Source organism: Watersipora subatra, chromosome 5 (assembly GCF_963576615.1).
Source record: "Watersipora subatra chromosome 5, tzWatSuba1.1, whole genome shotgun sequence".
NCBI lineage: Eukaryota > Metazoa > Bryozoa > Gymnolaemata > Cheilostomatida > Watersiporidae > Watersipora > Watersipora subatra.
Window position 1 is genome coordinate 61709606 of NC_088712.1, and position 14908 is coordinate 61724513.

The 14908-nt window shown below is 37.8% G+C and overlaps 2 protein-coding genes across 3 annotated transcripts in view; one reads left to right on the top strand and one right to left on the bottom strand.

The window, feature by feature from the left end:
* The window catches only part of LOC137396523 (serine/threonine-protein kinase VRK1-like), a 36644-nt gene that overhangs the window by 10987 nt on the left and 10749 nt on the right, over positions 1-14908 (bottom strand). For both annotated transcript variants that reach the window (XM_068082829.1, XM_068082828.1), the window contains exons 5-11: positions 14251-14387; positions 13971-14059; positions 13723-13858; positions 13137-13174; positions 10437-10597; positions 1146-1299; positions 372-512 (exon numbers count right to left, since the gene is read on the bottom strand). In XM_068082829.1, the coding sequence (XP_067938930.1) occupies positions 372-512; positions 1146-1299; positions 10437-10597; positions 13137-13174; positions 13723-13858; positions 13971-14059; positions 14251-14387 (856 nt within the window). The remainder of the gene's footprint in view (positions 1-371; positions 513-1145; positions 1300-10436; positions 10598-13136; positions 13175-13722; positions 13859-13970; positions 14060-14250; positions 14388-14908) is intronic.
* LOC137396683 (uncharacterized) lies at positions 2596-7530 on the top strand. The gene is made up of 4 exons (XM_068082998.1): positions 2596-2890; positions 3344-3479; positions 4956-5139; positions 6558-7530. Exons 1-4 carry the CDS (start codon positions 2596-2598, stop codon positions 6726-6728), a joined length of 786 nt encoding a protein of 261 aa, XP_067939099.1. The 3' UTR covers positions 6729-7530.

Sequence of the window (14908 nt, forward strand, 5' to 3'; positions counted from 1 at the left end):
CCCAGTGTCGAAAGTAAACAACTCCAATATAACATATAACATATACACACACCATTATATGGGTGTGTAAACGAAGGAATTCAATGTCAACAACAGCCAGGAAATGTCATATACATCTCATGACATCAATCTTTCACATACAGTAAACTTTGGATTAAAATCGCCTCTACAAACGACGTTCCGATATAAGGGGTAAAATTTCAAGAGATATTCATCTTGATACAAGGTTTTAAATGGTTTCAACACACACAGAGGGTTCCAGGAATAATTAAATTCACATGCAGAGGTTGCGCAGAAGATGCTTAGAAAGGAAAACTCTAAAAGAGGACAACTCCAACAACAAATAGTACTGAAGAGAACATAACACCTACTTTTAGCTGCGACTGTTGACTTTGCCTTCTTGATAGCTTTTAAGGCTCGTGGATCCACAGATTTTCTCCTTGAAGAGTTGTTTTTATTTAAAATATTAGAAGTTGAACTCTCATCGCTGTCAGAAATTAGGTCATCAAGAGCTGTCGACAAAAAAATGGGTCGAGAGATATAATGGTAGCTGATAATACATAAGGGTAATATACTTCCATTGAGCACCTTGTATTGATCATTTAAAATGGTCACCAAGCTGCTAACAATAAGAAACTTTAAAATAATACAAATGCAAAATATATTAAATATTTGATAAGTGGAAACTGTGTCAATTATTTGAAACAGTATCCATCTATCAAATATTTAATATAATAATTTTCTATTAATTGAAACAGTTCACCATTACAAATGATTCGAAAATTAAAAAAAAAATTGATTAGGTTGAATAATTCTGTAACCTTCTAAAACAGATACTGAGAGAAGTCGATGAATAAATATTCTAAAGTTTTGAAAGTAGGGGTGACACGGTCACTGTAATGTCTAAAAGGCTGCAAAGGCATTCATAATCTGGGCCAAGACTTGACTATGGTTGCCAGCCGTTATCTGAGTATAATACTTCAGAAAATTCTCAGACAGCTTTGGAACAACCAAAGAAGGAATAAGAACTCCCATCAGTAAGTTACAATACAACCATAAACATCCTTCTTGTAAATGAAGCATCTATGCATAACTGCTCGACTGTGGAGTTGTCCACTCAGTACACAACCATTTTAATATCTCACCTACTGGCTTTACTTCGCTTGCGACTGCTCTGCCAGCAGCTGAGCCTTTAGCCTTAGCATAACTAGTCGAGGGCTTTGATGAACTTGCACGACTTTTCTTCGGAGTTGGCTCTTTTCTTTTTCCAAGAGATTTTCTTTTTGTGGATGGACAACTCTACAAAAATCTGATTACTTAATAAAACTAAGAAAAATAGGTTGTGCTGTTCATTATAAACAGACAACAGCTTAACAAGAACCCTTTGTCATACCTCATCCTACACTATCTTGTAAGTTTTCGCTAAAAGACAATACTGGTAATAATGTACAAAACATAGCCCACATGAGCTGCAATCGCAGGTAATCGCAGGTAATGCTAATGATGAATCAGTCATATCATGATGTGTAAATCTTCACATGAAATCCTGAACAGTTGATAAATGACAAAAACAGCAATCTCTCTTTGCCTCCTTTCATAGAGCTTTTTAATGCTAGATTTTAAGTGATTTCTGGCTTTCGCTGGACCAGTTTCACTCTTTCGACAGGAAGGAAATAGTATCCAGCAGGCAAGAAGAGGTCGAGAGATGCTAGCATTTCAATCCTGTTGCAGTGGCTGACCGATAGACAGGTCTGCCTATCCCGACACTCTAGATGCTGACACGGTGCATCAATGAAACATCAGTGCTTTTACCAATGTTTTTTGGTTCTGTAAGGGTGTACAGGTCACCCTCCCCCATTTCTATGTTGATTGACAGTTTAGTGGCCTTCGGCTTGACCCATGGACAGGTGGTGCCAGATTACATGTGTTACCAGTAGCAGGTTCAGATAGCCTGGCAAGAAGTTTGAGTATCGGTAGACAAGTGATATTAACATGAAAAGCTGGGAACTGGTTCCCAATGATGTAAGTTTTCCAAACCTGGTAGGTAAGTACTTGTCGAAGCAGTCCACCTAAGTCAAGTACTAACCAAGAGTGCATATTGAACTATTATTTGATGTAATAAATCAGGGCTAGCCACCAATAAACACACTTTACGTCGTAACTTCACCTCGCGTGCACATGAACTGATACAAATGGGCAGCATAGCAGTTAAATCAAATGGTCTTGACCTTTAAAAAATTATTCACTTCATGCTAAGTTGTTTTCTTAAGAACTGTTCTCGAAAATAAACATGGTAAAATACATATTTGCGCTGTTCCTTTTGTTAGAAGATGCTATGATGGAACAATGTTTGAATTAAGAGATCATGATAGGAGGCTATTAGGAGGCATCTGCAGGCAAAGAGACTAGCAACAGATGAGGCCAGTTAAGTGTTTCTTGGGTTGAAAATAGCTATCTGTTTGGAGCAAAAAGACAATCCATGATGTATCCTGCATATATCATCATATGGGCCAGTTATATGAGTACAGATATGAGATGGGCCAATCATATGAGTAGAGGGGTGAGGTGGGCCAGTCATATGAGTACTGGGGTGAGATGGGCCAGTCATATGAGTACAGGGGTGAGATGAGCCAGTCGTATGAGTACAAGGGTGAGATGGGCCAGTCATATGAGTACAGATATGAGATGGGCCAGTCATATGAGTCTTGGGGTGAGATGGGCCAGTCATATGAGTACAGATATGAGATGGGCCAGTCATATGAGTACAGGGGCAAGATGGGCCAGTCATATGAGTACAGGGGTGAGATGAGCCAGTCGTATGAGTACAAGGGTGAGATGGGCCAGTCATATGAGTACAGATATGAGATGGGCCAGTCATATGAGTACAAGGGTGAGATGAGAACATCGTATGGGTAAAGAGAGGTGAGATGGCAATTTCAACACACTCCGCTGCTCATCATCTATGATAAAAGTCATATTATTGTAAGAAAGCCACACAAAACTCCATGAAGAATAGCAAGTCCTAAGAGGCGCTGTTTATCAATCCGGTTCAATGAATTCAGCATTCAAATTATTGAACTCATACATATTGACAGCGACGGACTACATTGCGCACGTAATGACCAGAGAGTGACTAATAAAATAAATTCGAGGACTTTTATATTTGCCCAGTGAGCGTTGAATAAATTCTTACAACGTATAATGAAAACCTTCAGTGGAAATCCCGATAACCAGATATAAATTCCCATTACAATAGGGAAATCCCCGCAGTAACATCTCCAGCCAATTACACTGAAGCATCTCCGTTGACTTCAATTTCAGCTACGTATATTAGTGTTTGCAGATCTGCTGGGCTGTTATTTCCATCTGAACCTTAATGCAGCGATGGCCTACTCATGCTACAGATCTCGATACACAGAAAATGACTCATCTTCAGATAGCGAATTTGATGGTGACAGCATACTTCCAACTACCACCAGGTAAGCTTATGGTTGTACTTCAAGGAGTACGGAGGAAGAAGCTGGTAAGAGGTCTGCCTAGCATCTTGCTTATAAATCTCACGAATGCTTACTTTTGTTATCGTTCAAGATAAAAGCCTTTTTAAATTTCTAACAGCCATTAGAATATCTTAATGAGGATATACACCAATGAGAGAATGGCTTGTTATAAGTATGAAGTCTTACTTCAGAATGTTTAGGAGGCAGCAATGAATTACCCAAAGGTCATTTTTCAAAGGAAACAGCAGGCTTAATTGTACAAAAAAACTGACTTATGATCAATTCCACGTATGACACAAAATTTGTACAAATATTTGCCACGGCATTCTAAGCTCATTCTAAAAGAGAATGTCTGAAGTTCCTCGAGACCTTGCAGCTTTCTAAATCGGTACACATATGTATGTACGGATATATCTGTATGTATATACATGTATGTATATACATGCAAGTATGTATAATGTATATACATACATGTATCTATGTATATACATACATGTATGTATATACATAGATGTATGTACACAAATATTTTTCCCAATAGTTTAGTTATACTGTTAAATATGAATTTTCTTAAAGTTTTAGTAGCATTTATCAGAAATTATCGGTATTTTCTATCACTAGCGGTTGTTTTTGATGTTTGAGGTGGTCTGACAGTCGGGATATTTCAAGACTAAAATTAAAAAAAAAAACTAAATTGATCGTGGTAAAAGCAGTCAGAAGAACAATGTACACAATAACGTTACTAGCCAATATCGTTGCTATAGTTGATATCGCCTATTGTGTTCAAGTTGCTGCGTTACATGTCTCTATTCTATCGATCTCTTTGCAACTATAGACATCATAATCCCATTTTCTATAGATTTGAGCGTTTTAACTGTGGATCAAGTTTCATCAATTTTAATCTTAAAACATCCTGGCAGTCAGATCACCTCAAACATCAAAAGCAATAGTAAATAATATAAAAATACTGATACTTTCTAATAAAATCAACTAAACTTTTGTGTAAGTTCATATTTAAAGTGTGAAATAAATCAAATGAAATATAATACATTTTATGAGAATGCTTGTTGCAACATACCATAGCCTCGACACACAAAGTAAATATAAAAATGAAACAAGCTTGTATGTCAAGGTCTGAAAATACTATAGTCCATGACAATGTCGAGGTTATCGACTCAGTGACTTAAGATGATATACGAGTTATCTGTTAGTGGAAACACTCAAACCTCTTAATATAAATATAATATAATAAAGCGCTCTTAATATAAATATAATATAATAAAGCGCTCTTAATATGAATATTTGGTCAAATAGGCAACCCCCGCTTAGTGAAATACTTTGACATTTGATATTGATGAAACCACGGGTTGAGTTTAAATATTTCAACAGTGTTTTATAAGGACTTATTTATTAGACAAATAACAAGATACAACAAATATTGTCAATATATCTTGACAGATATAGAACATCTGGGGGTGCGAGCTTGCTCAATGAGTTGGTTGGAGGATTTCGAAAATTTAAAATAGGAGAGGAGAAAAGGAGGTATGGATACTTTCAGTGCCCAGAATGCCCCAAAAAATGGGAGAGTGGCAATGCATGGTGCATCTACAAGGGAATAACCAGAGGAAGCGAAGTTTGGGAGGTAAGGAAGGCTCTCTAGTTAACTTTTTGCGATGAGGGTAGAGCAGACGGAGACAGAATAGATGTCATCCTACATTTAGATATTATTATGAGGTCATACGAGTGGTTCGTGTTTATTTATTTGTAACACCGGCAGCAGAAACATGATAGTATCAAATATGTGCCTCCATGCTCTTTCTATGCCTTCCTTGAGTGATAGTAAATCTAGCTCAACAGAGTTGTAAGACAGCGTAGATCAACAGAGTTGTAAGACAGCGTAGATCAACACATTTTTTTAAATATACTAAAAATAAAAAAGTCCATCCTTAAAAGTACCTAAGTCGAATAGAGAATGACCAAGGCTGTTTACTCAGCATTCTGACTTACACTGTGGTGATTCACTTCTGAGCCAACATGTTCCAGCCGCATTAGGCTGATGGAAATAAGGAAATGTGAAGGAGTGATCAGAGCAGATATCACCAACATTAGTAGATCAAAACCCGAAGAAAGTAGAAAAAAGAGAGGATGTGATTAGAGAATGACACGTCTCTAGTTTAAAATATCTTTCAGTTCCTTTCGCTGATATTACGTTTGTTTTTGTATTTTTATTTATTATCTCAGTACAGGGCAATAAATAAACATACATTACACCACAAACACTATCACACCACAAACATCATCCCACAAACTATCATCACTGCACCACCACACACACTGCACCACCACACACACTGCACCACCACAAACACTGCACCACCACACCCACTGCACCACCACAAACACTGCACCACCACACACACTGCACCACCACACACACTGCACCAACACAAACACTGCACCACCACACACACTGCACCACCACAAACACTGCACCACCACACACGCCGCACCATCACACACACCGCACCACCACACACACTGCACCACCACAAACACTGCACCACCACAGACATTGTACCAGCACACACACTGCACCACCACACACACTGCACCAACACAAACACTGCACCACCACACACACTGCACCACCACAAACACTGCACCACCACACACGCCGCACCATCACACACACCGCACCACCACACATACTGCACCACCACAAACACTGCACCACCACAGACATTGTACCACCACAAACACTGCACCAGCACACACACTGCACCACCACAGACACTGCACCAGCACACACACTGCACCAGCACACACACTGCACCACCACAGACATTGTACCACCACACACACTGCACCAGCACACACACTGCGCCAGAACACACACTGCACCAGCACACACACTGCACTACCACACACACTGCACCACCACACACACTGCACCACCACACACACGCATGCAGAAAAAATTATCATAGCAGAACAGATGCGCATCATACACATCTGATGGTGGGTCATACCACAACCTCAAATTTTCTCTTCTCCTTGCAGCCGAGTTCGGAGCAGTCGTGTAAGAAATGCGATATAATGACTCCACCATATGAAACAAAGAAGCTAGATGCACCTGACCCTTTCGAAGTGAGACACGTCGACCAGAACAAGGCACACCTCGCAACACATTGCTCCAGATGCATTGCTGGTCGATTCTGTCGAGCTGCCTAATACTAAGAAAGTACGGAGGCTCACTCATTTGCAACTGTAACACAACCGACAATCTAACTGATCCCTATGAATGGCTTCCAAAGCTTCAAGAGATCTTATACTATCCTAATCTAACCTGTCCGAAGATATATTCATTTCTCATGACAGTTTTGGTTTTTGTGCAACTTTAAACAGAATATAGCTACCTAAATGAACTTTTGCAGCTGTTTGAAAATGAAGTGATTCCTCACTTGTCGCGGTGAGGGGGGACCGGCATCCCCCGAGATATGTGAAAATCCGTGAAATAGAAACTAATGTTTTAAAGCATATGTATGAGCCAAATTTTATCACCAGAACGCTTGTACTGCTTTCTAAGCATATTGTATTTATTTCCTTTATAATAAGTAAATAATTTGAGGTAATAAGTGAGTAAATTCAAGTTACCTTGATTGACTTTTAGTTTATATTTCAACTTCAGTTCCAATATATTAAGCCAGAGAATGTACTTACGTAGTGCAGACGTAGTTTGGTTTACATCTGGTCAAAATATTCGTACTTGTGATTAACTGGGTTCGTTTTAAAAAAATGTAATGCTTGAAATTTATGTACTTATGTATATTTATGTATTGTAATTTGATTGATGTATTTTATTAATTAATTTTCTTTTATTTTTTGACAACATTTTTGAACTGTGAAGTACCAAAACTATGAAAGGTGAGCCACAAAGTACGAGGGGTTGCTCTGGTCAGATATTAACAATACTTTACATATGAATATTGTTGCTTTTGGTGTGCATGTCAATAAAATTACCTCAGCTAAACAAGTTGAAGTCGTTTCATAAGCCTTCATAATTGAAAGATGAGAAATAATTTATGTATATTTGATTTGTTTAAATGAGTCATCCTCATTTTACAGTCAATGCTCATGTAATTCCTTCTATCTGAAATCAGCTTCATTTCAGAATTGTTTCACAGGACTAACAGATTCGGCATAAATAAAAGCTATCTTTCAAATCAATGTTAAATTATCAGAAAGTGCAGTATGGATGACAAATACTTTTATTTTTGTGTTGTGATAGCAGCTTGTTTAGATCTGCCAACTTTTTCGCACTCAAAAAATTTTGGACATGCAATTAATTAGATGAGTCAAAACTGCTGGCCTCTATGGGGTTCCTACAATGACACTCAGCTTGTTAGACTGTCACATATTGGAGTGGCACACTAACCAACTGAGCGAGTCAGCCTCCTTTCAAAGCATTCTGCTTTGTGACCATAGACCTATTAATTATATCATAGTATGGTTATTAGTATAGTTAATAATAATATAGCTAATACGTCTATGCTTGTGACAAAAAAAGGACAGGTGGATGGATCATGACCGATAACAAACATTTCAATAAAATAAGTGCCGTGCCATTCACCGAAGCTAAAGGTCGGGGATAAATGATTACTTCATATGGGATTGAAACCCATACATCAGGCTCAGCTGTCCAACATTCTACCACCCGTGATAGTGGTTTGCCTTCTGGCATTTTTGAATAGTTGTTATCTGTGCTTTACTTGCACACCTGACCATTCTCTCATGGCATCCCTGACTGACAGGGTTCTGCTATAGATAATATAGCTGATTCATTAAAGATGATCTCACACAAAGTTCAAGGAGATTTTATCCGAAAAGTATCAGTATTTTTCTATCATTTGCGATTATTTTGATGTTTGAACTGACTGCCAGGATGTTTCAAGGTTATAATCAACCAACTTGATAGCGGTTAAAACGCTCAGATGAAAAATATGTTTGAAATTATGTCGCAAGTTGCTCTCGTTGCTGTAGTTGATATCAGCTATTGGGTTCAAGTTGAAATGCTACGCTTTTCTATTCTGTCAGTCACTTTGCAACTAGAGACATCGCACCTTCACTTGATCTGAGCTTTTTAGCTGCGATCAAGTTTTGTTGATTTTAATCTTGAAACACCTTGGCAATCAAATCAGCTCAAACACAAAAAACAATCGCAAATGATAGAAGAATACCAATATTTTCTGATAAAATCAACTGAAATTAGGGGTGAATTCTTCGAGTGTTTCAAATAAACAGCTACTAATCCTTCTGCTAATAATAGTCAAACAATGAAAACTTTAAAATCGTCAAGTCGCAGCGATCTGAAATAAAATCCGAGCAAAGCAATCATCGCATTACCAGAGCAAACAGTAACAAACAGCAGCCAAAAGCTATAGTAGCCAAAATAGTTTCTTTGGTGAACTGGTCAGTTCGCCAGTCACAAATATCGGTCATACTTTAACACTATGTGAACAAATGAGCACGCGCTGTAAACGGAAAGAAATTACATGTACATCCAACCAGTGCCTATGGAACATACGTAACTACAGGAATGATGACAAAGAATGACGCAAATTTAAGGATATCGATCAGCCTTGCCAGCTTGTTGATAAACAACCGCGCCGAGATCTATTGCACAATATTTGGTCTATTGATAACAGGAATTCCAAATAATGAATTCAGTTTCTTTATGATATTTACATTTGAGATCCTTCTAGAACAATTTATACATGGCCGGGAAATTCCCTGCACTAGAAAAAAACCTTGCCTTGCAGTGTAAGATAAGCTATAGTGCTTTAACCACTGCGATAATTTGCGCTGGGGGAATTTTGTGAGTGATTATGGAGTGTGCAATGAGTAGTTAAGTGTTGCTTAGACTGCATCTGTGACACGCAATAGCAATCCATTTATAAAGGTGGAGTGGAGGCAATAGCCATGGAATTTGACTTGATCGGCAAGCAACATGGTTTTAAAATTTTTAGTTTTTGTCTTTTCGTATTGAAGAGCTTCTTTCTTTACTTAAAGCAATAATTCTGCGAAAAGACAATTCCTAACTTGAAAAATTTGGGGTCATTCATTAGTGAACGTTGTACTGTAGTAACCATGACACACAATAAACAAGCAATTTTTTCAGCCATAATTGCTCATTTTCATGCAAAATGAGCAGCAGAAATGGTCGATTGGACGGAATTTGTCACTTTCACTTGTTTTCCAAATGTTTTTCCCTTCACATTGATGAATAATCTCACAATACCTATAGTCTTCACAGAAAATATTATACTGATTAGCTGGAAAACTAACTCCATAAAAGAACAAAGATACTAAATTTCTAAGTGATGGTAGGAGATACGTGCTGACCCAGTCGCTGACTGCCCAATCGCTGACTGCCCAGTGCCGACTGCCCAGTCGCCGACTGCCCAGACGCCGACTGCCCAGTCGCTGACTGCCCAGTCGCCGACTGACCAGTGACAACTACAAAATTACGAAGCTCTGACTTCCAAAAATATAACTCAAGCTACTATAGACATTGTCTTAGGCACTCATTCGTAACAACTATAGACCCTCCCATACCTATATAGGGTGGTTTTGAATTTAAACTTTCTTGATTTATCTAGGATCTGATTGATTTTCTGGCAAGTCAAGACAAAAACGGACTTGATTGGGCTGCAATGGCCACACCAAGACTCCGTTGACTCGAGATGAAATTTTGTTTACTCGACTATTCGCAATTTAAATCTTTCGAAACAAAAAACTGGCAAGTTGTGCCAACTTTTCACAAGCACCTCCAATCAAAACCTTCTTTCTTGCATGTCTACCCAGCAGATATGTTGTGCCCGCTGGACGCGTTGTTCCCGTTGGACATGCTGTGCACAACATCAGGTGACCCACACTTACCCGAAGAGCTGATGAAAAATCAAGTTTACCATCATGAGTTATCTTTTCTTTCTTCATTCCATTCTTAAGGTACGACTTGAGCTGCCCGTAGTCTGGTTCCTCATCATAGTCCAGCTCCATCACATACATCATGTAGTCTATCAGGCACTGGGGTACCCCCTCTGCATGTAGAAAAATTAGCAGCTAGGATAGCCAAATACATGATTGAGAAGAGCTAACAGATACTTCGTAGCAAGTTATCTTGCCTATCTAGAACAGCCAGAGGCTAAGCATCGATCAATGCTTGCTATTGGTGGCTTGTCATTGCTTATATATGATGATGGCCAAATTCGCTGACCCCATTCCCGGACTGCATGCAGTTACTATAGGCCTACATGCTGATCTTACACGCAGACTAATTTACTGATCACCGACGCGAACTACATGTGCAGACAAAATGTAGTTGCACATGTGCTGACCACATGTGATGACCATATGTGATGACCATGTGTGCTGGTCACAAGTGCTGGCCACATTTGATGACAAAATGGACTGACTTGACCAACACATGAATAGTTCTGCCCAGCTGAAGCTGAGTGAGGAAAAGAGCAGAGAAACATTGATTTCAGAGTGATGTTATCCAACCAGTAATCAGTCAGATGCCATGAAGCAGTGGCAGGTCAAAGGTCAAATTCATTTTTATGGAAATTAGTTACCATGCTGAGGAATTGATTATCGAGTTATAGGTGGAGTGTCAAACTTGAAACTCTGCAAGGCACGCGTCAGTCTAAGAGTACAAAAGATGCCCAAGAAGGAGGAATTCGTGTGTACAACTGAAACTGCTACGTAATAGTTGAAGTAGGTGGTCGGTGTTGTTCAAGTATGTTGTGCACGGTTCAGACATGGTCAAGCCACTGTGTTGCTGAATGGCAACAAAATTGTTTATAAGTTGGACATACAGACACATGAGACAGTAGTTATGAACCTTGATAAAAGGAATTATGACAAATTTTAAACACCATATTTAAATTTATACTGCTCTAAGTTTTCAGCAAACTCCTGTTGATCAGAAAAGCAGATATGGCTTCATTTGGAAAACATTAAAATTATATATTTGATTAGCATCAATTTTCTTTCACAGAAATAGCCAAGCTCTTTCTTTTCGAGTTCTTGACAACAAAATGTTCATGTCATTGACCACTGCTCGTGTTTTGAATGAGCATCAACCATAATGTACATATTGTATTGTTCAACATACAACCATACATTTGAATATTTGAGACACCGTTGTCATATAGAAACTTGGCAAATGAGTCAGTTATGATGAGGCAAAAACTGACTTTACTGACTGTTGGATGTGAAATTGCAGGACTATTGCTTGATTGGAAAAAAATGGCTGTCTCGTTAAACAGAAGCAGCAAACATCACCTCCCAATCAGTGGATGATACAATACAGGATGATTTTATTAAATGGTGTAAAAAGTCGTGGGCAGACAATTCCGCAAAAGGTTAACATCTGAGAACAATTAGATAACTACTACTTATAAAATTACAACCTAGTTGTCAGGCGTAATCAGTAAAAATAGCCGAGTTTAAAACTCATTTTCAACCATCGCTGGGTGTTAGAGTTACACCGATTGCCAATGGGCGTAAATTCTTCAATTCTTCACAATTCTTTACAAAAGTATTCAAAGCTGTCACAACTTCATCAGAATTCAGTGTGCTGTCGTCACCGCATACGTCTCTTTTGCCATTTTTCATTGCAAAATCACTTCCTAGAGCTTCTAATACTGAAGTTGATGACATTGACTATTATGATTCTGATTTAGACATGGGATGATGTATAATGATGATTTATGGGTGATTAACCAATCATATCATCATCATCATATATGATGATGATATGATTTGATTGCAGATATGTTTACATAGAGAATATAAAAATCAAAAAGAACGTTAAACACGTGCTAATTCATTCACGTATGTCTTCCCCGACGAATGAAATAGTACGCAAAGATGCATGAGAAGACAACATCCGCAAAATATAACTCCATGAATAATATTGTCCGATAGGATTATTTACTACTACATGAGAGATGATATTTGTAATGCATGTGTCCTCATGGGGTAATACTGTTGTGTTCTCACTGTAATGTTCTTTATTCCAGTACTGAGTTTACAAAGAATTGGTAAGAGACATCCCAAGTATATATATGTATAGAGAGCTGTTGTAGCAAAAGTATTATCTTTGAATTATACATTAAGCAAGTAAACTTAATATGTAATTATTCCATAAATAACCGGTTATGTATGATACTATAGTGACATAGTAAATTTCATTCACGATGTAATGCATTGCTTGTTCATTGTAATGCCCTAACAAATACTATGTCTCTTGTCTGCATTGGGTCAAAATTTAATGCTTTTGAACATAACTTATCGGTGTGACTTTCAGATAACCTACTGCTTAAGATATAAAAGGCTTTATAGTTTAGTTTAGTCAAATTCTAACACATTCTGTCACACCCTCCTATGACTAATCATCTAAGACAAGCACAATAAAAAGTTAAAGTAGGTTAAAATGGCATTTGTTTGGTTAAATCAAAATTCATTTCCTGGTTGAAGCATTTCTGCCTCATTGATAAAGAATGTGCTTCACACGAATAACAATTCCAAATGAATCAAGGGCTGTCTAGGAACCCCCTCCCTAGTCTTACTTACGTGAGGCTAACTTCTTCAGTGACGTGGTAGTCATAAACCTAGAAAATAAACACAAAGATTAGCGAGTTAACTTCCCTCAAATAACAAAAGAGATAAAACAATAATAGAGTGATAATAATAAGATAAATAATAATTATAAAACAGATGTGATGGCGCAGACATCCAACTGGAGACAATGAAAAAAATTCATTACTATAGCGTAAGCATTGCAATGGTGAGTTGAAAATAACTCTTTATTTTTGACATCTGTGAACCATAAAAGATTCTACAGGCTTTGCTCCGATTCTTTGCCATTCTGTCTTAGACCATTGTCTTCCTTGAAAAAATATTTTATAACGCTGAGGCAAAGAATTGGAAAGGAAAATGTAGAATACAGTCAAAATGTTTGTAAATAACCTTAGGAGTAACTTCATTGTCACTTCAAATTCATTTAAACGTGAAATTGTGTGCTCTTCATGCAAAATTCCTAAACAGTCGACAAGGTAAGACAACTATTAAAGCTTGTAAAATCATGTGAAGTCTAGAGAGAGCTGCAGTTGAGATAAACAGACTGCAGTATTTAATGTTAGGTAACAAGTGTACCTACTCATTTTTCATAGCGAACACTTTGTTAGCCCGCACTCCCTCAGGTAGTGAGAGGCATGTTTCCCAGGGAAGCTGAGATACCAGCCATTGTATACAACAATAGCCTAAGATCTCAAGATCCCCTCTTCTTGAAGGCGCTGCAATAACCATAAAATAATAACTCTAGGATAAGTTTTATTGCAGAAATCCAAGACACACAATGACAGAAAAGAAATTAGAGAAAATAGTGGCAATATATTACATTCTCACCACAGCCTTTGTGTGCATCTCGGCTGGTGAACTCTATGGTGCCGTCATGAGCCTTGCGTGGGTCTTCTTTATATGGCTGGTGAACTCCGCTGTGGGTCACACATCGACAGCGCATTAACTACAGGTTACTTAGTAACAGTGGAGAGTAATGATGACATATAGTCATTGAAAATGAGCCGTGAGAAAACAAAAAGAGAATCAGACAACAAAAGGTGAATATATTCTACTAGAGTTTTAAGCTAAAAGGTATGATGAAAGGGGAAACGACTCTTGAGCCTACTTGTTGGAGTATATACGAGCGAGTCCAAAGTCAACAAGATAGACCTGGTGTGAATCCTTTAGCCCCAGTAGCAGGTTGGCAGCTTTTATATCGGCATGCACATAGTCATTTGTGTGCAGGTATTCTAGTACCTCCAGCTACAATAAGGCACCTATTTACAGACATTACAAGACACAGCGTATAGGCAAGTGTGGAGCTGGGATTACAGAGGATGGTGTTTGGGTAAACAGCCTTATGGACACAGTAAAATGATTGAGCGTAGGTTGACCACGAGTAATATATAATATAATCTTATTGTCTATATTTAAATCCGTTTTATATTATCGATCTATATATTCATCTATATTTTCCAATAAAAGAAATGACATTTCAAATGCTTCTTTCTTATTGCTTGATTGTAAAAATTATTCATCATTTTTGAAAGTTTGATAATTTCAAAAGTCAAAATAGTGTTCTAAGTCATAACAGAATTACCCAATGAAAACCTAGCAATGTAACAGTCAACACCAATGTGGTAGTACCGGTGACATCAAAAGCAGGTGCCTGACAAACACATTTGTGTCAAATATCAGTCAGAATAACAAATATATAAATATGAACTTACACAAAATTTTAGTAGATTTTACCAGAAAGTATCTGTTTTTTATCATTTGCGATT

Bases quoted from the DNA above. Each gene is read 5' to 3' on its own strand.
- LOC137396683 (XM_068082998.1), top strand. From the start codon at position 2,596: ATGGGCCAGTCATATGAGTACAGGGGTGAGATGAGCCAGTCGTATGAG. The intron at 2,891-3,343 runs GTGAGATGAGAA...TAGTGTTTGCAG, and splicing joins CCAGTCATATGAGTACAAGG to ATCTGCTGGGCTGTTATTTC. The intron at 3,480-4,955 runs GTAAGCTTATGG...ATATCTTGACAG, and splicing joins ATACTTCCAACTACCACCAG to ATATAGAACATCTGGGGGTG.